The sequence below is a fragment of the Puma concolor genome, chromosome B2, assembly GCF_028749965.1.
Source record: "Puma concolor isolate L17-30 chromosome B2, mPumCon1.1.hap2, whole genome shotgun sequence".
NCBI lineage: Eukaryota > Metazoa > Chordata > Mammalia > Carnivora > Felidae > Puma > Puma concolor.
The window spans coordinates 31365761-31392008 of record NC_141671.1 but is presented as its reverse complement, the minus strand read 5'-3'; the positions used below and the strand labels follow the sequence as shown (position 1 = coordinate 31392008).

The 26248-nt window shown below is 54.4% G+C and overlaps 3 protein-coding genes across 6 annotated transcripts; 1 reads left to right on the top strand and 2 right to left on the bottom strand.

Annotated features, from left to right (window-relative positions):
• Positions 1 to 2339: 2339 nt before the first annotated feature.
• On the bottom strand, positions 2340 to 17305 carry LOC112853684 (complement C4-A-like). The gene is made up of 41 exons (XM_025917248.2): positions 17148 to 17305; positions 16810 to 17008; positions 16149 to 16350; positions 15869 to 15939; positions 15700 to 15788; positions 15406 to 15488; positions 15128 to 15224; positions 14862 to 14967; positions 14629 to 14761; positions 14025 to 14140; positions 13743 to 13919; positions 13409 to 13591; positions 13090 to 13275; positions 12816 to 12974; positions 12413 to 12539; positions 12161 to 12235; positions 11685 to 11882; positions 11482 to 11593; positions 11320 to 11390; positions 10905 to 11044; positions 10580 to 10789; positions 10281 to 10332; positions 10075 to 10164; positions 9729 to 9938; positions 9475 to 9550; positions 9156 to 9312; positions 8940 to 9056; positions 8662 to 8833; positions 8231 to 8463; positions 7990 to 8157; positions 7559 to 7618; positions 6470 to 6563; positions 6204 to 6390; positions 5991 to 6081; positions 5780 to 5854; positions 3815 to 3917; positions 3565 to 3654; positions 3383 to 3481; positions 3199 to 3282; positions 2785 to 2917; positions 2340 to 2621 (listed from the first exon to the last, which is right to left on the bottom strand). The coding sequence occupies exons 1-41, from the start codon at positions 17210 to 17212 to the stop codon at positions 2480 to 2482; spliced, it is 5232 nt and encodes a 1743-aa protein (XP_025773033.1). The 5' UTR covers positions 17213 to 17305; the 3' UTR covers positions 2340 to 2479.
• A 543-nt stretch (positions 17306 to 17848) lies between these two features.
• Positions 17849 to 23811, bottom strand: WHR1 (winged helix repair factor 1). 2 transcript variants are annotated; one of them, XM_025917355.2, is made up of 7 exons: positions 23600 to 23809; positions 23331 to 23467; positions 20069 to 20164; positions 19596 to 19735; positions 18683 to 18780; positions 18428 to 18575; positions 17849 to 18282 (listed from the first exon to the last, which is right to left on the bottom strand). In XM_025917355.2, exons 1-7 carry the CDS (start codon positions 23697 to 23699, stop codon positions 18237 to 18239), a joined length of 765 nt encoding a protein of 254 aa, XP_025773140.2. In that variant the 5' UTR covers positions 23700 to 23809; the 3' UTR covers positions 17849 to 18236. The 2 variants fall into 2 exon arrangements, with proteins under 2 accessions (XP_025773140.2, XP_086562010.1); XM_086705884.1 differs by lacking the exon at positions 20069 to 20164 and having other exon boundaries at positions 23600 to 23811.
• Positions 23812 to 23817: 6 nt separating this feature from the next.
• Positions 23818 to 26225, top strand: DXO (decapping exoribonuclease). Of its 3 annotated transcripts, none has more exons than XM_086705868.1 (7): positions 23818 to 24111; positions 24359 to 24727; positions 24898 to 25133; positions 25222 to 25441; positions 25559 to 25694; positions 25836 to 25930; positions 26013 to 26225. In XM_086705868.1, exons 2-7 carry the CDS (start codon positions 24372 to 24374, stop codon positions 26161 to 26163), a joined length of 1194 nt encoding a protein of 397 aa, XP_086561994.1. In that variant the 5' UTR covers positions 23818 to 24111; positions 24359 to 24371; the 3' UTR covers positions 26164 to 26225. The 3 variants fall into 3 exon arrangements, with proteins under 3 accessions (XP_086561994.1, XP_086561995.1, XP_086561993.1); XM_086705869.1 differs by having other exon boundaries at positions 23818 to 24139; XM_086705867.1 differs by having other exon boundaries at positions 23818 to 24210.
• Positions 26226 to 26248: the final 23 nt, after the last annotated feature.

Sequence of the window (26248 nt, the reverse complement as noted above, 5' to 3'; positions counted from 1 at the left end):
GCCGTATCTCAGCCTCAAAAGTTGAAGAAGATGAAGAATTATGTGGTCCCCCAATTTGGAGCTCTTGCTATGTACTTGATATACTCTTTGGTCGCAAGGAAAAGAGACCAACTAGAGCTGGCTTGAGCCAAAAATAAGAATTATTCTCCAAACACAGTGGTATCTCAGAGAACTGAATGAAGAGCAGGAGAGGGGACCTCACTGGCCTTGGAAGGACAGGGACAGGGGAAGGAAAAGCTGAAGAGAGGGGCCAGCTCCTCACTTGTCGCTCCTCCCTCCTCCTTGTCTGCCGCCCACCCTCTGGTCTCTCTCTGTGGTCCAGCTGTGTGTGACCCCAGGTACAGGCAGAATGGGGCTGCCTTCAGGGTCAGAGGCCACAGGTTATAGGTCCAGCCCCAGGGCGAGGGAGGGTTCCTGGTATGACTGAACATGCCCCCCATAGATGCCAAAGTCCCCAGGAAGGAACCAGATAGCCATAGCTGGGATCATGGGTCCAGCCCTCTCCTGGAAGCTGTTGCCATAGGGGGTGGGGACCTGGCAGAGCAATCAGGAACACCTTCTTTGAGTGAGGAGGCAGTTGAGGGGCTCAAAGGAGGGGCTTGGGGGAGAGAGCATATCGAAGGGGTGACAGTGCCGAGACGTCAGGGCTGCCTGGGGGGGTGGGGGGGTGGGAGGTGACCTAAGGCCCAGACCATCCCCCAACTCCCCATCCCTGGCTCTGTAAACTGATCCCAGCACCCAGGATTCATTAGACCTTCTCCCCTCGAGCTTTACTCAGAGCACAGGCTATGTGGCTGGAGACCCTGAGTAGAGACACTGGCTGTGCCACCCGCCAGCTTAAAGAGGTAACTGCAGGAAGTCCTGGTGGAAGAGGCTCAGGCTCAGCCTGGACCCATGCCCAGGACCGGGAGGCAGAAGGCAGGGGTGGGATTCCTAGGGTTGGGCAGGCAGTAATAGCTGCTCCCTTCCTCCTAGTCGACCTCCTGGACCCAGGCTGCATTTTGCCACAACTGCAGCTGAATCCCTGGCTCTCATAAGTGGGTTTATGCCACCCATGCTGACTAGTTTGGGAAGAGAGATCTGATGGGCAACTACAGGGCCATGGAGACAAGAGCCCTAGGAAGCCTCTGAAATCCCAAAGAAGGCCAGAATGTCTCAAAGTTGCATGGAATAGGAGGGGACTCCATTCAAAAGAACAGTGACCTGGAAAGCTGGCATGATTGTGAACAAACCTTCACAAACTGACTTGAGATCTGGTATCTTGAAAGCCTGTAGATGCTTGATCTTGTTACCAATGGCATTGTTGCCAGCCCCATCCCTCCACCAGCCCCCACCTCCAAATCCAAGCTTCAGACATAACGGATTACATGCAGTGCCCCCAGTTGTGCCCAGTCCTGCCCCTGGCCTCTGGGCCTTTTATATTCTCTTCCTTCTGCCTCAAATGCCCCTCGTGCACCCCCAGTCTCTTTGCCTGACTCCTCAGCCTTCGGAACCCAACTTACATGTCACTTCCTCCGGGAAGCCTGTCCCTCTTCACTTCTCCCAGATCGGGTCAGATGCCCCAACTGTGTGCCACTTGGGACCATTCAGCTCCCGGGCATCACACACTTCACAGGGGATGGGGACCTGGCACAAGGAAGGTGTGGCAGGGAGTGAGAGGCCCACAAATTGCTGTTGGACGATTGAATAGCAGGCTGCTGAACAGACTCAGCTTCCATCAAAACTGATCTCGGCAGATTTCTCTAGAAGGATTTCTAGGTCGGCCCTGAAGACCCAAGGGGTGCCCCCACACAGGGGGCAGCTAGGCAGGCAGGTGAGAAGGGTTCATCCAGTAAAAGAGCAGTCTCCTTAGTGTACTGACATGCATAACACTGGGAAAGTTACCTAATGCCACTGGTAACAAGACCAAACATCAACAGGCTTTCAAGAGACCAGATGTCAGCCAAAAGCGGGAAACCCCAGAACTCCCAACTGCACAAGGGCAGAGCGGGAAACATGTGGCCAGACAGCCATTCATAAGGCAGAAGAGCTGAGGTGTTAAGCTGAGCACAAGCCCTGCGTGAGGCCACAGTGACTGGCTACAGCGGGACAGTGGAGCGCCCCACAGGCACAGCAGAAGAGAGGCCTTGGTGTGGTGCTGGATCCTGTGCAGGCTGATGGGTCACAAGTCTACTCGGGGTGGTCCTATGATGGATTGAGCTCGCAGGGTGTCATCTGGGAGTGTTCAGGGAGAGCTGGATACCCCAAGGGTCATCCAGGCTCTGACAGCCTAAGACCATGCAAATCCTGGCCTGGGCCCCCCTGGAGGGGGGCACTGCAGTCAGTCCTGGAGACACACATTGACACTTTGCCGCCAAAGACCTTTATTGAGTCCCTGGTCCTTCCCAGGGACCACGTCCAGGGGTCCGGGCACAGCAACAATCTAGGCATCACCTTTCCCTGGCTCGGGCTCCTCCTGGGGGAGATGGGAGGGCAGCCCTTACACCTGGCACCCCTGAGAGCCATACACCTCAAGGAAGTCATTGAGCTGGGCGCAGGCTTCCCGATGGCGGGTGCTCCGGCACAGGCGTTCAGAGGGCATCTCCTCAACCCAGCTATTCGAGTCCAGCAGGTACTGGGGGCTGTAGGGGCAAAGGGACGGTCAGCAGGGGTGGGGAGGATAAGCTGGTGGGAGAGGAGAGCATGAAGCGCCTGGCTTCTGTGGGGGCAGGGTCTGGGTGCTGGGGATCTGTTCCCTCATGAGGTGTGAGGAGAGCAAGAGACAGAGGGGCCCGGAGAACTCACTCTCCCTTGAGGTCATAGGTAGCCCCGTCCAGACCCAGGATCAAATATTCTTTCCCAGGTTCCAAGCGAAGGCGGCAGGAGGCTCGAACCAGGAAGTTTCGGGTCTGACCAGCAGTGGCCTTGGTGTCCTTGGCTGAGAGGATAATGTGCATGAGGCTTGTCAGAGGAGAAGAGAAGGTACAGGACAAGCAGGGACCAGGGGCTATGCACGGACCCGTTCATTTTGCCCTCACTGTGCCTAATGGGGAGATGCAACTGCTTTCCTATTTATGGACAAGCCCAGAGCTTCTAAGATGCTGAGGGGCTTTGAGCTCAGACTCTGAACTTGAGCTATTCCAAGCAGCCAGGCCGCAAACCCTGACCTCAGCTCCCTAGATCCCCCCAGCCCCACCCACCCAACTATTCCCTTCATACTGAAGTGCAGGACTTGGCTGATTCTGGTCTCGAAGAGGCGAAAGGCAGCTCTGCCATCTTCTCGGAGGACCTTAACCTGGAAGCCTACAAGGGAGTTCAAGAGACAGGAGCACAGGTTTGTCCCACCTGAGGCCGAGAGGAGCAGGCCCAGGCAGAGAGGCCTTGGGTGCGAGGGAAGACTGACCGTACTGCACTCGGGGGTAGTAGCAGGCAAACTTCATTCTGTACCCGGCCTCTTCCTGCAGGCCCCGCTCCAGGGCACGACGCTGTCGAGGACACTTCCCTGGTGTCAGGGGGCCCAGATGAGACAGTGTAGGCCCCAGCCTCGCTGTCTTCCCACCCCCTGCCCCAGGCCCTGGCTCTCACCCTCCGCACACTGGCAGACGTCAGCAGAGCACAATGTGGACAAGAGTTTGCTCTTAGTGGGTGCCCCATAGAAGATAGAACATTTGTGCTCTGGAGAAGAGAGAAGGCAGTTAGAATGTAGGTCCCCCTTACTGCCTCCCCAGTCCCAAGGAGCCACAGGACACCCCTGCCACCCTGCATTGCCCCAGGTCCCAATGTCCCATATGGGGACACCTACTGCAAACCTCCCAAGTGTCTCCCAAGTCCTCACCGGGGTTGTAGTAATCATACAGGGTTGCACTGGCCGGCTGTACTAGCCCCACGGCCACCTCCTGCACAGCTCCAAAGCCCACGCACTCCCGGGAGGTGGGGACCTGGCACAGTGGGGAGGAGCGGTCAGGGGCGCACACCCTGGACCCTGAAGGCCACTGTGCTGCATATCCTTGACCTGTCTCTGGTACTCGTTGGTCTTATCTCCAGTGTCCATCATATTCTATTACCTTCCGGCTGCCAGAACTCTAAGAACTGCTCCCCAAGGTCTCTGCTGACCTCACTGCCAAACAGTGACCTCATTCCAGTCTCCAGTGCCCCTGGCCCCTTGGCAGAGTCCCACATAATGGACATATTCTGCACGAAACTCTCCAAGCTTAAGGTTAGTTTTTAAGGTTTTTAAGGTCATCCCTGGTTCTGACCTCGCCATTCCTGACCATCCCCCTTCTTCCTTCCCAGAGGCGCATTCCCTGGCCCTGGCTCCCCCTGTCCCCTGCACTTCCCTGAGGAGGTCTCAGCCACTCCCTGGCTTTCACCAAACCCTTCCGGACTGATGATTCCCACACTAAACATTCAGCCTCATTCTTGCATTAGGATTTTTGTGGGACCTATAAGTTCTTCAAATTCACTCTGCCTGCCCCCGAAGCCTACCCACCCTCCTGACAGCCTTGCTTCCTCACCGATGCAACTGGGCCCTCCTTTATCTGTCACCCTAACGGCAGCTGCTGTCACTCTCCCATGCTCCATGACGCTGCAGCTCACAGCTTAGACCCAGACTCCTCTCCTCACGCACACACTGGTCCAGTGCAGCCCCTACCCTGCCCCTTTCCCTCTTGCGCTGGGCTGCCTAGGTCAACTCCTTGCCTAGAAATCTTCCTGGCTCCTCATCTTCGATGGTGTTCAACCAAACTCCTCTGCCTGGCTTCCCAGGCTAACAAGGTCTGTCTTCCCTGACCCACACACACCTGGCTAATGGTGTTACAGTATTGACACAGCTTTTTCACATTTTCCCCAAGAGATTACAGTTGATGTTCAAAAAACGCTTGAGGGCACTCAAAGGGTTAATAATTCTTTGTTTTAGCCAAATAATGGCACGAAAAGACAAAAACTCATCCAAGACCAGTATCACTTTATAAAAGAAAATACATTTTAATATCAAAAACAAACCCCAGGGGCGCTGGGGTAGCTCAGTCGGTTGCTTAACCGATTTTGGCTCAGGTCATGGTCTCGCTAGGGCTTGGAGATGACAGTGCGGAGCCTGCTTGGGATCCTCTCCTTTCTCTCTACCCCTCCCTGGCTCTCGTGTGCACATGTGCATTCTCTCTCTCTCTCTCTCCCTCTCTCTCTCTGTCTCCCTCAAAAATAAATAAACTTTAGGGGCGCCAGGGTGGCTCAGTCAGTTAAGCATCCAACTTTGGTTCAGGTCATGATCTCACAGTTCATGAGTTTGAGCCCCGCATCGGGCTCTGTGATGACAGCTTGGAGCCTGGAGCCTGCTTTGGATTCTGTGTCTCCCTCTCTCTCTCTCTCTGTTCCTCCCCTGCTTGCACTCTGTCTCTCTCTCAAAAATAAATAAAGGTTTAAAAAAATTAAAATAAATAAACAAACTTTAAAAAACAAAAACAAAACCAGAAAAAACTAGGAAGGTCAACAACAAAAAACAAAGGCAGCCCTCAAGTTGAACCAATTCAGCTTTATGAGCAGCTGACTCTCAAGTCCTTTCCTGCTGACTGGCACTGGCCCCCACGCCACATTAGGGGCTCAGCCCCATCGCCTACAGGCAACGCAGACTCCCAGGCCTGCCCCTGACTCTGCTCTGGCACACTTTTGTCCTGTCTCCCTGCTCACATCCCAAGTTCTCTCTAAGAGCACTGGCTGCTCATACAGCTGTCTCCTGGGAAACTTCGTAACACATGCTCAGTAAATCTAGTGTGGTCTATTCCCTGCGTCACCTCTCCCTGCTCACCGAGTCAAAGTACAGCAGGACGTGGGGCCCCTCAGTCTCGAAATGACTCACGTATTGGTCAGAGAGGGAGGTCAGCTGTGGGGAAGGAGAGATGGTCACAGGGAGGTGGCCCCGGGCCCTGTACAAGACAGGGCTCAGCAGCTGGAATGGCTTCAGGGATGGAGCAGGGCTCCAGAGGGCACAAGGGGTCCCTCTGGGCAGGTGACCGCACCTTCTCCAGGTCAGCACGCAGGGCACTGAATCCACTCAGCAGGGTGATATCAGCAATGGCCATGCCCGAGAGCCCCACCTTGTCTTTCCGCCTGCAGAGACATGTCCAGGTCCCACTTGCACTGGGTTGCAGATGCCCAGCCCCAGCCTCGGTCCTGCTTCCGTCTCCCAGCCCAGCAGTTCCCCCATGTCGGGTGCAGCCCCCAGCACCCACCAGATGCACACGGTGTACTGTACTCTGGACTCCTGTTCATCAGCCACCTTGGGTGCCTCCCGCCGCCGGCGGCTCCGCCGTCTCTCAAACAGCTGCAGGGGTGTCACGGTCTGGGAACCGGTGTCTGGCTCATCCTTAGCTGGGAGCTCCTCATACACATAGTCCTCATAGTCCTCATTTGCTTCCACTGCACAGGGATGGCATTGTGGCTTGGCCCCTGTCACCAGCCCCCTGAGGGCCCCACAGCCTCCAACCCCAACACTCACTTGTGTATTCGACATGGCCCATGACCGTAACTTCAATCTGAAGATCCTCACAGGTTGTGTTCTTCATGTCCAGGACATTGTAGGTACGAAGGATCTGGCTCGACAAGGAGTGAGAACAGAGGACATTTGGGGCCCAGGCCTTTCTCCAGAGCCACAGCTGGGGCATCTCCTGGGCTGAAGGATTCCAGGCCTTCAGCCCCTCTCACCCCTCCTGACCAGTCCATAAACATGGGAGGCCCGGGAATTGGGTTAGCTGGTGGGTCATGGGGAGCAGGGACCAGTACTCAGGGGCAAGCACTCTACACGGTGCACAGAGGAGGCTGGGATGGAAAGCTCAGGAAAGGCTTCTGGCCAAAGCTTGAAGGAGAAGAATGAATGTGTCACTTGGGGAAAAAGCAGCGTAAGGACACTGAAAGCGAGGAGAACTATGTAGATGAGTGGTTTTGTCTGACCGGGGAGGTGGGCAGGGGTTCGATCGTGTATGTGGAAGAGTCTGACTTTTCTCCAAGGCTAATCTGACTAGTGTTGTCAGGAGGTTGATCTCATGGCAGTGTGGACAATGGATCAGAGGGGTAAGATATGGGGGTAGGGAGAAGTTCCCAAATCATCTTAGCAGAGTCCAGGAAACAAGTGACAAGAGCCCAGGGTGGCAGGGGAGCAGAGGAGGAATTACTGGGACCATAAGGAAGTGCTGGGACGGGGACACTTAAGATGGCCTCCAGAGTGGTGGCTGGGCTCTTGTGGGGAAGGGGCTCTGTCAGCCAGATGAGGGGCACAGGAGGAAGAAGGGGTTTGGGGCGTGCCATGTCTGAGGTGCTGTGGGACACATGGGCCTGTGACTCAGGGGAGCAGCCTGGGTTGAGGTGCTGCATGTGTGCACCGTCAGCACTAAAGGGTAAAAGGAAATAGCAGGTGCCCAGAGAAGGTAGAGACCAGAGTGAGGGAAAATGCCCAGGAAAGAGCAGGGGGGCCACCAACCCTGTGGTGTCTCCCTCTTTCCCCAACCATGAGCTCTGCCCTCAGGCCTCCCACTCAAGACCACAGCCCCTCCCTGTTGGGCCCTAGGCATCCAGTGCTGCTGGCTCTCACCTTCAAGGTCCCTTTGCTGTTTCCTCCTATCTTCACGTTAATCTTGCTGCCCAAGGAAAACTTGCAGGAACAGAAAAGGGAAAGGATGTCAGAAAGGCACAAGAGGGCACAACGTTGCTCCAATTTACTTCCTCCCTGAAAACCACCTCTTCTCTTCCACCTCACACTCTCACACATCTTCATGTACAGTCTCACCTCAGCCTCTTAAAAACGCTGTTTGGTACCCTCTGCATTTATTAATTTTGAGGTGGGAAAAATGAAGCTCGGAGGTTATGTGACTTTCTCCAGGTCACACTGCAAGTCTTACCACGAGGATATCAGCAAGAGAGGCCATGGGGATTCCACAAGGGGGGAGGTGGGCTGGGGATGGCTTCTGGCCTGGCCGCAGTAGGCCCAGGTGTCATGGCAAGCCAGGTGAGGGAGTGGCTCACCTCCAGCTCCTCCTCTAGGCCCTGAACTTGGTGGTTGTTCAGCTGCAGCTCATGGGACTTGAACCCATTGCGGCCTATGGAGCTGAGAGTCACATTGAGCCCCCTCTCTTCCATGGTGTGGGAAGCAATCCAGTATGCAGACAGAGCATCCAAGGCCATCACCGTGTCCTGGGGAGGTGAACCAGGACTCAGGTACTTGGTCTCAGGGCCACCTACCCCAGAGCCCCAGGGCAGCCCCTACCTGGGTGCTGCGGAATCCCCCTTGGAAGCTGCCCTGGTGAGTAAGCCAGGCTGCAGCATGGTCGGCCGTCTCTGACTTGCCCTCCTGTAGCAGCAGGTGGAGCAGGCTGTAGGCTGTGGTTTCAATCCACAGGGCTGGGGCCTGGGGCAGGGGGTCTGCCGGGCTGTGAGGAGCCAGGGTGGGTGGGACGACATTGCTCTGAGAACCAGTGACTGAGCCCCAGTACACATTATCTGGAAGTGAAGGGAGATCCACAGGTGAATGGGGGCCAGGTCCTTGTTGCCTGGCCCTGTGACGCTCTCTGTGTCGGGCTCTCCGGATTCTACCCCAATTATCTTGCTTATGCTTTCATTCCTTCTTGAGGTGTTCATTCAATTTCTCCCTTTGGGCACACTCAGGGGTCCCTGGCTCATTGCCAAAACTTGACTCACCTCCAGTCTTCTGGGCCATGGCCATGAGATTGTTGTGGGCAACACGCCGCAAGTCCTCGGGAGCCTTGGTGAGAGTCAGGGCGTAGGCAGTGATGGCAGCTGCATGGGCCCCCAGGATCCCAGCGCTTGCTCTCTCTCCCAAGAAAGTATTTGCTTTTGAGATGGAGGTTTGCTAGGAGAAAGTGGGAAGGCAGGTCACAGAGCTGGACACCTGGGTTCCTGAAGAGAAAGGGAGAGAGCTGGGGAACAGGAAAGGGCAGACCCCTAGGTGCTCTTACCACTTTCTGCTTCAGCTGCTCTGCGTTGTCGTCCTGGAAGACGGCCAGCCCATGCTGAAGGGCGATGACCACAAAGGCCGTGAGTGCTACAGTCTCATCATCTCCCACCAAGCCCCCCTAGTTGAAAGGGGTAGAAAAGGAGATGTCAACTAGGAGCAGGGAGGGGCAAGGAGAGTCCTCCCACCTAGGCTCCTCTCCAAACTCCCAGCCCCGAACCTGCATGGCCCTGTGTATGACCGGGTGGGGGTCCTGGAATGAACCGTCAGCCTGCTGCTGGGACAGCAGCCACCTGGCCGTCTCCTGCAGCTTTTCAGGTGAGCCGCCCACCTGCTCCTGAGCCAAACTCAGTACCTTCAGCACAAAAGCCGTGAGCCTAGAGGGGAGGAAGGGATAGTGGGGAATAGTGACTGGTCCCTGTAGGGGACACATCCCCATTCCCTCAGACACCTGGTTATTCACCCTCCCAGGGTACCTGGCTCTGCCCCCACCAGCCCCAGCCCCTCTCTGAGACCCAAAAACACTCTCCCAACCTCACCAGGTGCTGCTGTCCCGTTGTATCCAAGCCCCATAGGAGCCATCTGTCTTCCGAAACTGTTGGATCCGCATGTAGCCTTGGAGAGGAGAGGCAGCTGCTGAGGCGACACTCACTCTCCCACTGTATGTGTCCGAGGCCACACTCCCCATTCCCACCAGGTGCCTCCCTTCTTCTCCCCTCTAGCCACTTGGGTTGCCCCTCTTCCTTTAACTGCCCTCTCTCAGCCCCATGCCTGCTTGCCCTGTGCCCAGAACCTTTCTGGATCAGATCCACAGCATGGTCCTTGGTCTCGGGGGGCAGTGTGCTCCACTGCTCTGTCTTGTCCAGGTAGCGGGAAGCGGCCAGTGTTGGAGCCAAGAGGATCATGGTTTGTTCCCCACAGCCGGTGGGAACTCTCAGGAGGGAGGCAAGGCCTCCTGGAGACAAGGCCCCTTTAGAGCCCAAAGTGTCCAATGGATCTGAGGCTATAGGGGAGGTGCAGGGTTAAGGATCAGAGAGCAGGTCTGGGAACCCATTGGGATCATGGGATCAAACAGGGGTCTGTGGGTTTCACATGAATCTGAGGGTGCTCCCGGGAAGAGACTGGAGGACAGCTCCCACCTGTAACCCTGACAAAGCTGCTGAAATCTCCATCAGGAATGATATTGGGATCAGAGTTGCCAGGAATCTCCAAGGTCCGGCCTCGGTGGTCTGTGGAGATGGGGGAAGTTGGCAGTCTGTTTTGCTGCCCATACCGCCCCCCACCCCGCCCCCACCACCTACAACCCCATTAAGACACTAATGGCTGGAGGCAGGGGGCTGCTCACCCAGGGGATTGAGTTCATAGACCATCTCCTCCGTGTGGATGGCCCCTTCCTTCTGTCTCAGGGAAAACATAGCTGTGAGAGGTCACATAGTACCACAGCCTGCCCTTCCCAGGGCATACTCCCCAGGACTTAGAGTTTGAACTTCAGGGACAGAGTTGAATCAGAATCGTAGAAGATGTAAACAGACCAAGGCATTGGGTTTGGGTGTTGGGTCTCTGGCCTGGCCAGCAGAGAGGGCGCAGGGGTGTGGGGGTATAAATTTGGGAGCCTGGGGACCTGGATTCAGGTGCTCCACTCACCTGAATTTGTAGAACCTTAGACACTGCATCCCCCACAGGGAACTCCAAGGGCCCTCGAGCCACCACCTTCAGGGACACAGCAGCAGCTGCCATGGGCACCACAGAGAAGCCAACAGGCCGGGCAGAGCTCGCAGGTACCAGTACACTCTGGGCCAGCCCTCCCCCTCCAGCCAGGCACAGCCCCTCCACTGGGGTCACATGGACGCTCACCTGGGTGCAGGAAGACAGGGATGGCCAGAGCCTCAGCCCAGTTAGGCTCCTCACCCTTCACCTGCCCCAGCTCCCACCCACTCCCCTGTGTGCTCAGGCTCCTGCAAGGCCTCACGGTCAGATTTTTATCCAGGTAGTTGTAGAGGACAGGTCGCAGCTCAAGCTGCTCAAAGCGGCGGACAGAGAGGGGCAGGCGGAGGTGCAGGTGGAATTCACGGAACACTCGGAGCTGGGCCGGTGTAGCCACACACAGGCCTGAAGGACAAGGCAGGGAGGGATGGAAGAGGGGGCAGAGACCAGAGGCAGGGGGCACCATGGCCGCAAGGCCCCAGGCAGGAGGGGCAGGGGATGACCCAGATCTGCCCCCCACCTGCCGCCACACTCTAGCCTCCCAGCCCCAGTGCATGCCAACACAGACTTCTCCAGCATTCTGCCCTGAGTCCTATACTAAGAGCAAAGGGCTAAGTGGGGAGCCTAGGCTGGAGGGAGACAGAAGCAGGAGGCCTGAGGTCCAGGCAGGGCAATCTCACCTGTGCTTGCAGACAAGCTCACACCATGGATCTCCCATGTGGTCAGAGAGTCAGGAAGCACCTGTGACAATCTGTGGTGGGAAAGGAGAGAAGCCCTGTCACACCCTAGGCTGGCTGCAAACACAGCGCAGAGATAAGGCCAGGCCCACCGCACCCCCTCACTGGTAGAAGCGGTCCACTGTTTCCACTCTCCAGAGCCAGTTCTCTGGGAAGAAGCTACGCACAGCAATGTCATCTTCATCGATCAGGTCCTCCTCCTGCAGGGCCTCTAGGGCTAGGGAACCACAGTGGAGGGGAATGAGGAGGGGACCATTCTGCCCTTCCAGGTGCTCCTTCCTGTCCCCCAGCCCCACCCAGAGCCTCACCTCGGGCAAGGCCCCCCTGGCTCCTGGACTGGGACTTCTTGCGCAGGCTCTCCGCAAACTGGCAGCAGGACAGGAAGGGCTCCTGGCAGCCTGGCTGCCGCACACGAGCCGCCCGCTGCTCACAGGAGCGTATCATGGGCAACCGTGTCAGCCCATCCTGGCAGCAGCGCCTGGCTTCCTGGGAAGCATACTCGCCCACTGCAGGGCCAGGTGAGGGTAAACGTGGGGGAACCGGAAGGAGATACATCCCATTCCCCACCCTGACCTCCAGATACACAAGGACTCACCCTGAGAGATCAGGAACTCAAACGAGGCCAGTGGAGAGGGCCTCCATCCACATTCAACCCCAGAACTCAGGTCTCTGGCCCCAAATACCATATACAGGCTCATTCAGTAGCAGAGCAGCCAAGAGGCAGAACCCCCTCACCCTGACCCTTGGGCCCAAGTGGAGAGCTACATAGGCACCCACAACTCACGCTTCTCATGAATCGCCTTTTGGAAGTTCACGTTTCTCTTTTTCCGGGTTTTCTTCTCCTTGGGACAGCTCATACCTGGTAGAAAGCAGAAGTGCAGCCAAGAGTAGGGTGTATGGCCTCTCACCTCCCCTCCCTGCCCCCTTTCACTGGCCCAGCCCATCCTGCCAATCCTCTTCCCATTTTACACCCTCAGACCCCTCCTCCTTCCTGATTTCCCTACCACCCAACTCCCCCTTCCTCCTCTGTTCTCACTCTTTCTGACTGAGGTCAATACGTCTCCATCAGAAAAGGCCAGACCAGCTGCCTCAAACACCTGACGGGCATTGTCCCCACCTCCAGGACCACAGCCAAGGTCATAGCTGTTCATAACTTCGAAGACCTGGCAAGAAAAGGCCGGGATGTTGCAGACAAGTTGAGGGGCCAGACTGGCGCTCGGCTTCAGGTGAGAAGGCAGGGTATGAGCAACCGTGAAAGACATACAGAGAGTAGGGAAATAGAGACCACAAGGGGCTGGGCTTGAGGGAAGACTGGGGGTAGTCCGTGGGGAGCTTGAATGAGATCTAGGGGCTGGGACCAGGGCTCAGGGCTCAGGACAGCAGGAGAATGAGCCACAGAGAGGAGGGAAGGCTGGGGAGAACAGAGGGTCTTGACAAACCTTGCCCATGTTGAGGGGTTTGTGGGACCTCCCACCCACAGCATACAAAGCCATGTCCACAGCTCCCAGTGCCACCAGGGCTGGAGAATCTGTTTGCAACTGGAGCTTTACAGGCTCCCCAGGATGATATGTCTTGCTGCTGTCCACATTCAGCTCCAGCTGGCAGAGGCAGGAGGTAGGGGGCAGTCAGAGTGGGGAGAGCTTCTTCATTCCCTCTTCTTTCTCTCTTAACCCCCTAACACACAGACACACCACCTCTCCCAATGCCAGTTACCTTGCCCTCACAGGCCCCGGCCTGGACGTCCACTCGAAGGGAGTTGGCCACTGGGATGCCCCCATGATAGTAGAAGGCCACAAGGTAGAAGGAGGGCACCAAGTGACGGTCCACAAACACAGAGACTGAGGTCAGTTCCCCTCTGGGCTCTCGATTCACAGACACGATCCGGCCCCGGGATAGGATCTGGGTCAAGAATTGTTTCCTCTTCACTGCACATCCCCAATCCTGAAACCATTCCCTCCAACCCCAAGGGTTCTTTCTTGCCTAAGATCCTCCCTGCACCACCACCCCTCTCGACAACCCAGCTTATGCACACCATGTAGTAGTAATGAGAGAAGCTGTCCCCACTGATGCCCACAGCTTGCAGATTCAGGTTGAGAGTGTCCCCGACACGAGGCGGTCGAGGATCTGGCCGCACAATGGACAGGAATGGGGAGCCTGAGCGTGGGGCTCTCACAGCAAACCTGCCTATGGCTGGATGAGGGGAGCCTGCAGACACCTGGAAAGAAGAGCAGGGCAGGCATAGGTCAGTGGCAAGGACCCGGTACCCAGCTCCTTCCCCCAGCCTGGGACATGGATTCTTAGAAAGCCAGCCAGCCAGCCAGCCTTTATTTCCTTCTGCTACCCTGTCTCACGAGTGGGAGTCCTACCAAGAGCTGCACTCCTGAGATGGTCGGAGAGGTAGCAATGGGAATAATGACTTGGCCGCTCCCATCTGTGTTTCGTTCAAAGTCCTGGATTCTAGAAGCAGATCCAGAAGACAACGTGGCAGAAACTTTGACAGGAACACCAGAAGCTGGGGAGCCAGACATGTCTCGGACCAGGGCCTAGGTGAGTGAGGGTGGGACAGGCAAAGGAGAGTGGCCAGTGAGGCCGTGTGCCCTCCTGGCAACATCCCCTCCCCCAACTCATCCTCCCCTTCCAGATGAAACCTGCAGCAGAAAGGGGGCCCCAGGCACGAGGTGTCGCTTAGTCTTGCTAAGATCCAAGGAGAAGGGAGATGACACAAAACGCCAAGATGTGAGCTCTGCTTCCTCCATCTCTCCCCCTGCAAGACAGAGGTGGAAGACAGAAAGCCATAGCCAAGGAGAGAGAAACAGGAGAGCAAGGGGGAACACAGCTCAAGTGTTTCCTGCCCACCAGACGGTGAACCCCTTAGGGCACAGGTCATCTTATATTCATCTCTGTTTGCAGAAGCCAACACAGGACCCAGCACACAGATAGTGTTACTATATGTCTGCTGGCTGGCTGGAGGGATGGATGGAGGGAGGGAGGGAAGGAGGGAGGGAGGGAGGGAGGGAAGGAAGGAAGTATGGAAGGATGAGTGAAAAAAGCGGGGGGGGGGGGGGGGAAGACATCTTCTCCCAAAACCACCCAGAAACACAGCTGGGGAGAGACAGTCTCCTGGATCTTCCCTGGCTTCGGGTATAAGACAAGGGTAAGAGGAACAGAGGATGGTGTCGATGCTGGAGAACAGAGGGTCAGCTCAGAGGTCAGAGGCAAGGGTCTGGGATCATAATCAGGGAAACCTCTCACCTGGAGACTCAATGATGGCAGCTGCAACATAGAGGCGCAGCCCCGGGAGGTCAGCAACATTAACCTTAAGCTTCTCAAGGGCACCCTGAACCTCAGCCTTTGAGAGGGAAATATGGCACTGGCCATCTACCAGCTGGGGCAAAGAAGAAAACAGGGTATGGGTGCGATTTGTCTCCCACTTCACCTCCCCCACACCCTCCTCACCTTCCCCACACCCCCACCCTCCTTCCTACCTTGGTCTGACTCTCCAGCCCCCGAAGGAAAGTCTTATCACCATCCTCACCCAGGAGCCCGAAGCGCACATATGCCACCCCTTGCACTGGCTTCCCATAGATGTACCTGCCACCACAGAGAGATCAAGAAGTTAGGTCTAAGAAATAAGGGCAATGTCCGCGGTGGGGAGGGGGGCACGCTGAGGCAAGGGGGAGGCAGGGCTTCACAGTTCCTTCATACTGAGTGGCGAGCCGTGGGTGCCCCACGTGGGGGATGGGAGAGTTACCTGGCCTGGACGTCTAATTGGATTTCATCAAGAAAGCCAGGTGTTGTCAGGATGTAGGGCTTTCCGGGAACAATCTTCACCTCAAAGTTGGGAAGGACTGACCCGGGGTGAAGGGGTGGCAGGTCAGACTCTAGCGAAAGGACCCTTCAAAGACGTCCCTCCCCTCAGGGCTGTGGTACCCATACCTCCCTGCTCCTGCCCTGCCCCCACCACCTCTCCTTCTATCCATATCTCCTTTAGGAAAGGAGCTGCCTGTCCCTCGTGTCTCCAGCTCTTACCATACTTCTTCACCTCAAACTGGGTGCTGCTGTTAGATTCTCGGCCATCTGAGAACCGGGCTGAGATCTTCCATGTCCCTGGCCTACAAGTGGGAGAGGGACTCAGCCCACTTGTGCAAGAGGCACACAGACAGCCAGAGGCCTGGCTCCCGGGAGGAGGACTGACTGGCAGGGGGTGGGGGGGACCCGAACTGGGGGATGTGGGGGAGAACTCGAGGTCTGACTGGGCACTGGAGGGGGACAGCCAAGGGAAATAGGAATGGGAGGGGCCATCTCCAGGTCGGGGGAGCTCACTCTGAGATATCGGGAATCACAAAGTCGTCCTGGAAGAGGGAGGAGGGAGTGTACACTTCCTTCTTCCGCACAAGGAGGCCATGAGAGTTCTGCAATGGGAGAAGTGGTTATGAGAGGGAGGTCAGATTAGCAGCCCTGCTGAACAGAAGGTCAGAGGTCAGGGTCTCACCTCTACTGTAACCGTAAGAGTGTCAGTGGATGGGCGCATGTTCTGATCCAGAGCAAAGACTCGGTACCGAACTAGGAGAGGAAGGCAAGAGGTGAGCAGGAATCCATTTGCAAAGGGTGGGTCCGGCCCCCATTGCTTCCAGGGATTGAGGGGAAGGACAACAAATATTTGCTAAGCAGCCTTCCTGTGCGGCATGATCAGGCTATCTCATTTACAGGGTGTCAAACGTGTCTTGAGCAGACTGGGTGACAAAGGTAGAGGCCCTGGGGCTCAGACTCACCCCGCTGGCCAGGGTTATAAACGGGCTGGTCAGTCTGCAGAAAGAGATGCCCTCGGCGAGAGGAGAAACGCAGGTTGACACCCTGAATGTCTGTATTTCTGGACAGATAATTCTTCAGCCACGGTGACTTGGCCACTAGCTGGACCTCAGGGCCACCAAGGAGGAGGTGGAGGCCACAGCTTTCTGCATCTTTCAGGGAGACCTGTCAGGAGACGGAGAGGGAGCAGATCACAGAGCAGAAGGAAAAAGCCAGAGTCCGAGACAGAAACAGGAAAGGCAACAGTGTGGAGATGGGGGGAGAAGAGGAGGGGAGGGAGGCTAGTGAGAAGGCAAAAGCACTTATAAGACAGAGGCGGGGACATCTGGGTGGCTCAGTGGGTTAAGCCTCAGACTTCGGCTCAGGTCATGATCTTGAGGTTCGTGGGCTTGAGCCCCAAGTCGGGCTCTGTGCTTACAGCTCAGAACCAGGAGCCTGCTTTGGATTCTGTGTCTCCCTCTCTCTCTCTGCTCCTCCCCCACTTGTGCGCGCGCTCTCTCTCTCTTCTCTCTCTCAAAAATAAATAAGTAAATGTTAAAAAAAGAAGAAGAAGAAGACAGAAGGGAACAGGGTGACAGGGTGGGAAGTGCTAAGAAGCAGTAGAAGGGAGTGGAGTCCAGTTACCTGGAGGCTAAGGAGCACAAAGTCTTTTTCTGAGCTGAGGGTGAAGTCCACCTGTGGGGAGCAGAGTGCTTTCAAGCCGGATGGGTTTCTCAGGAACACTGATCCTGTCACTACCTGTCCCCGGGGAGCATCCTGGAGCTGTAGCCCCACTGATAGAGGAACCCCCAGGTGGACCACAGAAGGAGAAAACAGGAGCAACCTAGGGAGAACAGGAAGGGGTCAGCATTCAGTGACACTCGGGCCCCTCCACCCCTCACTCCACAATTAGGTCCCCCACGCCTGCTCTCCCATCACCAGCCCTGTCCCACTCAAGCACTACAGTGTTCTTCCTCCAGGACCTGGGCTTCTGCAGAGACAAGGCGAAGAAGTTGGACATCCAGATCAGCCCCCAGAGGAGCCTCATGGCTGGAAGATCCAAGAGAGATGAGACCCGTCTGTCTGCCTGCTCCTTTCTAGTCAGCCCAGAGCTTGGAGCAGATTTGACTCTGGACCTTGCTCCTCCCCTGGCCAAACTAAGCTGGGAAACCATGTGACAGGCAAGAAATGCAACTGGCCCTAGGCCCAGTATTTGGAGCGGGTAGGGCACACACCCCGGGCACCTGGGTCTCTGAGAGAATCTGAGGAAATCCTGGCTTGGAGTTACATATTGTCCTTCCCTGTTAACCCCTCTCACCCCAGAGCCCTGGGCAGCCCCCCTACTGCATGTATCTGCGTACATGTATATATAGAGATGGTCCAGTAGGCATGGGTAGAGTAGAGACCAGTGTGGCTCAGCACGAGGGGGCACAAGACACTTCTCTCATACCACAACCTCCACAAAACCTGAATGACACCAGGCCTTTGCTTTGTGTAGGCCTTAACAGAAATTCTGTGGTTTAGGAGATCGGGCATACCTTCACCATCCTACAGGGAGAACCGACCTTAATGCACTTATTTCTCTGAACAATGAGGCAAAGCTCAGGCCCAAATTTGGCTTGAACTCTACCCCCAAACAAGGCGCCCAAATATACATCACATTAAACAAAAGACATCCAAGAAATAGCACAGGCAGAGAAGTACTTTATTTGCAGTGTTAACCCAACATGTAAGAAAAGAGAACTCTGCCCTCCCTTATCAGGCTCCCCAGAAATTCCATTTTCCTATCCCAAGAGAGTAACAGCAATACTTTGCTGCATAAAAGGCAACAGCCATGGCCTTGGCATGGTTTCTGGCTCCACTTCCACAGAAGGGCAGAGAACCATTGCCCAAACCCCACCACTGGGTCAGAGCCCAGGTAAATAGCAGCAGTCACATCTGACCCTTTGTGCAGATGCAAACTCAACACCCATCCTGGCTCCCAAGGTGACCCTGTCTCAGGCACCACTGGACAGTACTCCTGGATCCCTCTCATCCCACTCCAGGGAGGTATGCAATGATGAGCAGAATCCTCACGTCTCTGGCAGGCGGAGGAGAGTTCCAGAAGTGGTGGAGACACTGTAAAAGAAAAGACAGGGCTGGAACCAGATACTCAGGCCAACAGTCTGGGGAAAACTCAGAACTTGGTCTGGGCTGGTCCCAGAAGGGAATCCGACCTTGGGCCATTGCTCTGTCATCTACCGGAAGCTGGGGGTAGACTCACCAGTCCACCAGCTGGGCCCCAATGAGATCATGCACGTGGTAGGTGAGGCCAAGTCGCACCGCTGCAGGCGCCCGCCGGCCCAAGAGCTCTGATAGGAGTAGCTCTTTGTACTTGGCCTTCCGGACCATGCCGAGGACAGCCTGGCGCCCTGGAGAAGTGGCAGAGGAGAGGGGAAAGGTGAGTAAGGCTTGGGCCCTGAGGAGCCACTGAAAGCTGTTCTTGAGGGACTGAGGGCTTGAGCTGCGAATGGAATACCTTTAACAAAATATTTGATGAATCTCCCAGCTCCAGGCACAGCTAGCCACCAACTCCCAGCATCTCGGACAGTGAGGACTCCAGCATTCACCAGCTGCCTAAGAAGGGTGGGAAGCCAGGAGGAGGCCTCAGCTATGAAAACCATCTCCCTGCCCACTGATGTTTGGACACTAAGTCTCCACAAAAACGTGGGCAACCCTGCAAGGGGACTAGATAACAGAAGCCCACTCTGGAGTGCTCCTCTGCCCACACCCTGCCGTTCAGTGCCCCGTGCCCTTGCCTCCACTCCCCTTACCTGGATTGCCCCCCCCCCCCCGACTTTCTTCTTCTGTATTACTTGTTCACTAAAGCAGCTTCTCCTCGCAGAAGCCCTCCTTGACCACATGCCCTGACACACTCTCAGTCCAACCCCCAGGGAGAAATGAGGGCCTTTCTTCTGTGCTCCTGCCCCTGCCTACACATGCCTCAACATGGCTCCATCTTACTAAAAGGTTTATAAAATGCTTTCCCATGTACCATGGGTTGCAAAATAGGGAGCCTGAGCCAGATAAGGCCCCCTGAAATGGTATTTTTACTTCACCCTTGCCCGGTCATTGTTTTTTAATGTGAAAGCTTTAGGGGCATCTAAGCTCCTACCATTTCTTCATTCTCTTAGTTTCAGCAAGATCCACAATAGGCATTTATGGTGCCTGCCAGGCCTCTAAATTCATTGGATTAGCCACCCAGATCGCCTGAATTTTAGTTCAAGGCCCCAGGTAGGATAGGCCTCCTCTCTTGGGGGAGTACAAATTTAGGGCATTATACTAAAAATAAGAGTCCTTTTTTTGGTAGGTGCACCAGAAGGAAAAGGATGGGATCAGAGGGAGGCAGAGAAATGTCAGATGCCTGATTCTGTTGATGCCCCAAGTCTCACGTGATCTCTGGGTCCCTGAAGCCGAAGGTCTGTGTCATTTGGTCCTGCTGGAAGCTAAGATCCCCACAGGCTGGAAGCACTGAAGCCAGAAACTTCTGCACTGCCCCAGCATATGGTCGGCCATCACAGGCCTTGAGGACCTGGAACCAGAGATGGGAGATGTGGTGTGGCTCCACCCTCGGCCACGGACCTCCACCTCCAGGACGTGACTCTTCCTGTTTTCTCTTTCGCTCATCTTTCTACTTCTCATACTTTTCCTCCTTTTCCTCTCCTTCATATTACCAGAACCCTGTGCCCTCTCTGTGAGATGTGGAGTAGAATTGTCTCTTTTTCTTTTTATTTCCACTCTCCAATTTCCCTGCCTACCCCCCACACCCATCTCTGTCTCTCTGTCTCTGTCTCTCTCTCTCTCTCTCTCTCTCTCTCTCACACACACACACACACACACACGCACACAAAACAGTTACACGCACTCTGGTCCTGTAGTCCTCGGTGAAGATAATTCCATGAGCGTCCAAGTCAAAGCCTAGCTGGATGATTCTGATCTCCCCCTGCTCTTGAAGCTCCTTCTGTCTCCAGAGAGATAGGAGTAAAAAGAAGGGTATCAGGGTAAGATACTCTGCTATACTCTGGGCACTTTTGGGTGGGGAGATTTTATTGCCAATACTGGGGAGTTTTTCTCTAAGCAAAGGACAAAGTGTGGGGAGAGAATCAGGTAGATTATTAAATAGTCTTTTCAAATCAGTTACCCACCTTCCCATCCACCCTCCTCATCCGTTGCCTATCAAACAATCAATACATATTTTCTAAGACCAATCATATCCCAGACACTAAAATAAAATAGTGATTAAGACATAGGCCCTGTCTTCAAGGAATTAACAGTCTAGATGTGGGGTGAGGGAAGGTGGGAAAGTAGGGAAAATATTTGAAGAGATAATAGCAAACCCATAATCGCATAAGTATATTAATCTACCTTTCATAAACTCATAAACAGACAAAATAATCAGTACAGAAATAACTTTCATTACTACCTTCAGTTACTAAGAAATTGATAATTATAGAAAACATATTCTCTTCAAATATACATAGAATATTTAGCAAAACTGACCACATAGCACAAGGCAAGTCTCAATAAAATTCAAATGACTGAAATCATATTGTGTATGTTCTCTGGCCACAATACCATTTGTGTCAGAAATCAGTAACAACGAGGTAATATGAAAATGCTTCAAATTAAGACATACATTTATAATTAACTCTTGGTCAAAGAAAAAAATCACAAAAGAAGTTAAAACATATTTTAAGCTGAATAATAACTAAAATATGTGCCCAAACTATATACATCTGCATGTACTTAAGATAAACTACAACCTGACAAGCATATACTAGAAAGGAGGAGATGATGAAACTAATGGGGGAAAAAAGTAAAATAAACCAACAGTAGAGGGGACACATTCATAAAATAGAATGCATATGAGAGAGCAACAAAGCTAAACATTAATTCATTGAAAGATTATTAAAACTGGTAAGCCACGGGTGAGACTGATCAAGAAAATGGGGGAAGGAACTAGAAAAAGCACAGAGAGTCAATAAAAAGAATGAGAAAAGGGTAATCACTACACATCCAATAGTCAATAAAATGAACTTTACACCAATAAATCTGAAAATTCAGATCATAAATTAAATTCCTATAAACATAAAACTTTTTTTCCCTAGAACAGAAAAAAACGGGACATATTTATAAAATAGAAATCTATGAAATTAACTGTAGCTATGTGAAACTGAGAAGAATCTCAAAAGTATTCATCTAATAAGATATAAATACATACATACAATAGGATTTTGTTTAGATCAAGATCCAAAATGAATAAAACTGAGCTATGTTGTTTACAGGTAAACACATAGGTGGTATATAGAAAATCCAAGGAACAATTATCACATCAGTCAGGATCACAGTTACCTCCCAGGGACAAAAGTCATGTTGACTGGAGAGTGATGTATGTGGATATTGGCTGTAGTCTATATTGTAGAATATGTAGACTATATTCTGTAGTCTGCCCTGGGTGATGGTTAAATGGGTATCTGCTTTATAAACATTCTGTAAAGCGTGTGTGTGTGTGTATATTTTCCTTTGTGCAACTTTTAAAGCTTTTTTAAAATTTAGGCTAACATCAGTAAATTAAAAAGAACAAATACTCTATAAGGAGTGGTTCCATCTAACTCACTTCCTCATGAAACTGGAGCTAGTCTCCATCTTCCTTTTCTTTCCTCTTTTCCTCCTGACAGGTTGCCATTAATCTTCCGCCTGCTAAATCCAATGGACAGACTTTGGATATTATTTTACTTGATCTCTTTACCAACCATTGCCTTAAACCACAGGTTCTAACACTGCCAACTACTCCACCTCCTTGAAAAATCTATTTGTTTTCTCAATAGGCCTATTCCGGGGTTCCTCCTACCTCTAGCAATTCCTTCTCAGCCTTTTCCACCGACTCCTCCTCCTCTGCTTTCCCCTTACATCACTAAGAATCACATGGGACAGTAATTCAAAAATGTAGGTTCCCAGGTCCTACCTCAAGAGATTTTAATCGGTTAGCCTTAGATGAGTCCCAATAACTTGTATTTTTGAATAAGCAGCCCAGTTAATTTTTTTTTTTTTAATAGTAGGTGATTCTGATACAGGTAAAACTCAGGACGTACTTTGAGAAACACTGCCTTAAATGTGGGTATCTCTCAGCTTTATAGATTTGGACCTTTCACTCTACACTTGAGGTCCTTAACCTTGGACTCCAGAGGATCTGTGAAACAACCCCCCTGCCCCGACAAAAACCGCACATACACCTTGTATGTATGGGGCATATATGCATTTTTCTAGACAGAAAGAGCCATAGCTTTCATTATCTTTTAAAGTTTATAAAAAGGTTAAAAGTTACCCCTCTACTCACTCTTCCTACCCAATCTCACCCACATCCACACAGACTGAACCACTGCTCACATCTCAATGACTTCAATTCTACAGCACTGGCCCAGAATTCCCTCCAGTCCCTCATATCCAACACACTTGCCTTTGGATGTTCCCCATGCACCTCCAACTCCTACAAAATCAAACATGTCATCTGCCCCAACAACTCAGCGTCCTCCTACTCTGTTCACTCACCACTCATGTCTGTCATCGAGAAAACCTGAGTTATCCCTGACTCCTCTTCCCACTGTCCACATCCCTCACCTCCACCCATCCTCGCCCTCCCTACTACACTTCCCTAATTTAGAACTTCACCAGTTCTCTGTCGCATTGTCTTCCGAGCCCATCTCCCTGCCTCATCTCACTTCCCCCAATCCACACAACACCCGTTCCTTCTGCTGGTTAACATTCTCTCCTAGCTCCTCGCCTTCGGTGTAAGGCAGAAACAACACTGATGCACAAGGTCTGCCGCAATCTGACGTCTGCCTGCATTCCCAGCGCTGTAAAGCTCCAACTATGCCCGGTGACTCAGTTTCCCCAAGAGATTAGTTCTTCCACTTCCACGATGTGGCGTGCTCTCTACTGCCGGCGGGTCTTTTAACAGGGTCTGTGACATCTTCCTAGGCCCCGTAGTGCCCGGCCTGGAGAGACCTGACGCCTGCAGAACCGCAGAGCGGCTGGCTGACCGCCCAGGTGTCTTGAGTGTTGGGGGCCCTCGGGAGCGCGCTCGAGGCAGGGAAGCGACTTCCTTCCGTCGCTCCGACGCCCCTCACCAGCTGCCGGTCGGCCGCCGTCCGGTCGGGCACGAGGCTGTACACCTGGCTCCTCAGCGCGATGGGCGGCAGCGCGTCCTCGAACAGGCCGCGCGGGAACAGCTGCACCAGCTCGGCGACGGCCGCGCGCGCGGACCCTAGGCGGAGAGAGCCGGTCACCGAGACGGGAAGGGGGGCGGGGGGGCGCGGCGCTCCCGTCAAGCGAGCCGGCGGGCGAGGCGGCTCCCAGCGGGGCCCTTCCGCCTCGGCAACAGGGTTGCCACGCCTACCTGACTCGCCCCTGAGGGGGTCCGCCTCAGCCTGCCCCTGTTCCCGCCGCCTCTTCAGCCCAAAGGAGTCCGGGACCAGGCGATGTCTCTTCCGGCTCATATCCCTGGGTCTCAGGTTGCCAGGGAAGAGATCGGTGTTGAGGGAAGAGGACGCGAAGACGGCGTCTTCCGGCGCAGAGCAGTGACGTCGGGCTCCCTGGAGACCGGCCGGCCGGGTGGAAGGACTACGTGGGACGAGGAAGGTGTCAACTCGCCGTCTCGGCCCAGCCAGGAGGAGGGCCGCCGCACGCCTGCTCGGATTGGCTTCCTCCGCTGGCACTCCGGGACGGCGCGGCTGGCTGCGGGCGGCCGGGTCGTGGTCCGCCTCCCCGGGTAAAGCGCACCCCCTGCCCGCCCCCGAGGGGTCTGCCCGTCCCTGTCGCCGAATGATTGCGTCTAGGAGTGCAGAAACCACCCTTGCATACCTCCCCGACTTCTGGACACACCTGCCGTGACGTCTTAGCTCCACAGAGGTAGAGGTCCAGGTTGGCGGGCTCTGAGGTAACCAGATCCTCGATCTGAAGCCCAGGCAGCCTTCCTCAGCTGAGTTTGGAGCATCTGGAGGTGGGGGTGTAAGTCAAGGGAAAAGGTGGGATGTGCACCTAGCCTTGGTTCTGTTTCAGGACCAGAGCCTGGCCATCCGGAGGCCAGCTTAGTCCTGAACCAGAGTCCCCCTTTTCCGGGCCTCCTTTGTAAAAGGGTAACTTCCCAACCCCCCAGTTCTCAGGACCTCATGGATCGCAGAGGGACCAAGAGAAGAGGGGAAAACATAGAGGTAGCTGAGCCTCGGAACAAACTCCCCGGCCCAGCACCCTCAATGCCCACAGACCCCGCCCTGTACTCTGGATCCTTCCCTTTCTACCGGCGCCCTTCCGAACTGGGCTGCTTCTCCCTGGATGCACAACGCCAGTACCATGGAGATGCTCAAGCCTTGCGCTACTACAGCCCACCCCCTACCAATGGTCAAGGCCCCAACTTTGACCTCAGAGACGGATACCCTGATCGATACCAGCCCAGGGACGAGGAGATCCGAGAGGGGCTGGATCACCTGCTACGTTGGCTCCTGGATCACCGAGGCCAGCTGGAGGGGTGAGCAAAGCATAGCACACAAGTAGATCTAGAGACCTGCACCTACCCTCTAAAATTAGGAGAGTGAAAACTGGAGTTCAGTCTTTGGAAAGAATTTAGGATATTCTTTGGGGAAGTCATCTGAGTTAATCCTTGTGTCAGACCTTCAGCTTCTAACTCCTCCCTCTCAGGGGTCCAGGCTGGCTGGCAGGGGCCATAGTGACATGGCGAGGGCACCTGACAAAATTGCTGACGACACCGTATGAGCGGCAGGAGGGCTGGCAGCTGGCGGCCTCCCGCTTCCAGGGGACACTGTACCTGAGTGAGGTAGAGACGCCGGCAGCTCGGGCCCAGAGGCTTGCCCGGCCACCCCTCCTCCGAGAGCTTATGTACATGGGGTACAAGTTTGAGCAATACATGTGCGCAGGTGAGAGTTGCCCCTGCTCTGTAGCCCCCTCCCCCTTCCCCAGAGACTGAAAGCCCCCACCCCTGTTGCTGCTTTTCTCCTTGTGCAGACAAACCTGGAAGCTCCCCGGACCCCTCTGGGGAGGTTAACACCAATGTGGCCTTCTGCTCTGTGCTACGCAGCCGCCTGGGAAACCACCCTCTGCTCTTCTCAGGGGAGGTAGACTGTATAGACCCTCAGGCCCCATCCACACAGCCCCCCACCTGCTATGTGGAGCTCAAGACCTCCAAAGAGATGCACAGCCCTGGCCAATGGAGGAGCTTCTACAGGTTCAGGATGGGGGTGGGCAGGGTGAGAACCTAGAACAGACAGCTGGAAATTGGACTTGGGGGAAGAGGCTGGACGGTGGAGGAAGGGTCCTACTGACCCCTTGCCTTTCCTGACAGACACAAGCTTCTGAAATGGTGGGCTCAGTCATTCCTTCTGGGCATCCCAAATGTTGTTGCTGGCTTCCGTAACCCAGAGGGTTTCATCTGTTCCCTCAAGACCTTTCCTACTATGGAGATGTTCGAGTATGTCAGGGTAAGGCAGTGGTGTTACAGCTCCCACCTATACCCCCACACCAAGACCACAGGTCCAGTGTCCCGGGTCACAGTCCACCTTGCCCCTTCTCTGGCCTCACCTTCACTGCCTGTGTTCTGCCTCCTCCTCGGCCCTCTGCAGAATGACCGTGATGGCTGGAATCCCTCCGTGTGCATGAACTTCTGTGCCGCCTTCCTTAGCTTTGCCCAGAACACAGTTGTCCAGGATGACCCCAGGTGAGGCATTCATCTGTCCCTGCCCTCCGGGTCCTAGAAGTTTGCCTCCAGTCCTCAACTTGTGACTCCATGTGCCCCCTAGGCTCGTCTATCTCTTCTCCTGGGAGCCTGGCAGCCCAGTCACAGTGTCGAAACATCAAGATGCACCCTATGCCTTCCTGCCCACGTGGTATGTGGAAGCCGTGACACAAGACCTCCCATCACCCCCCAAGACGCCTTCCCCCAAGAACTGAGACTTCAGAGGGGCTGGTCCTGTCTTCCATGTGCACAGATAAAAGCCTATTTCTAGGTGGTTCTTCCTGCTGTGTTTTTTGCGCC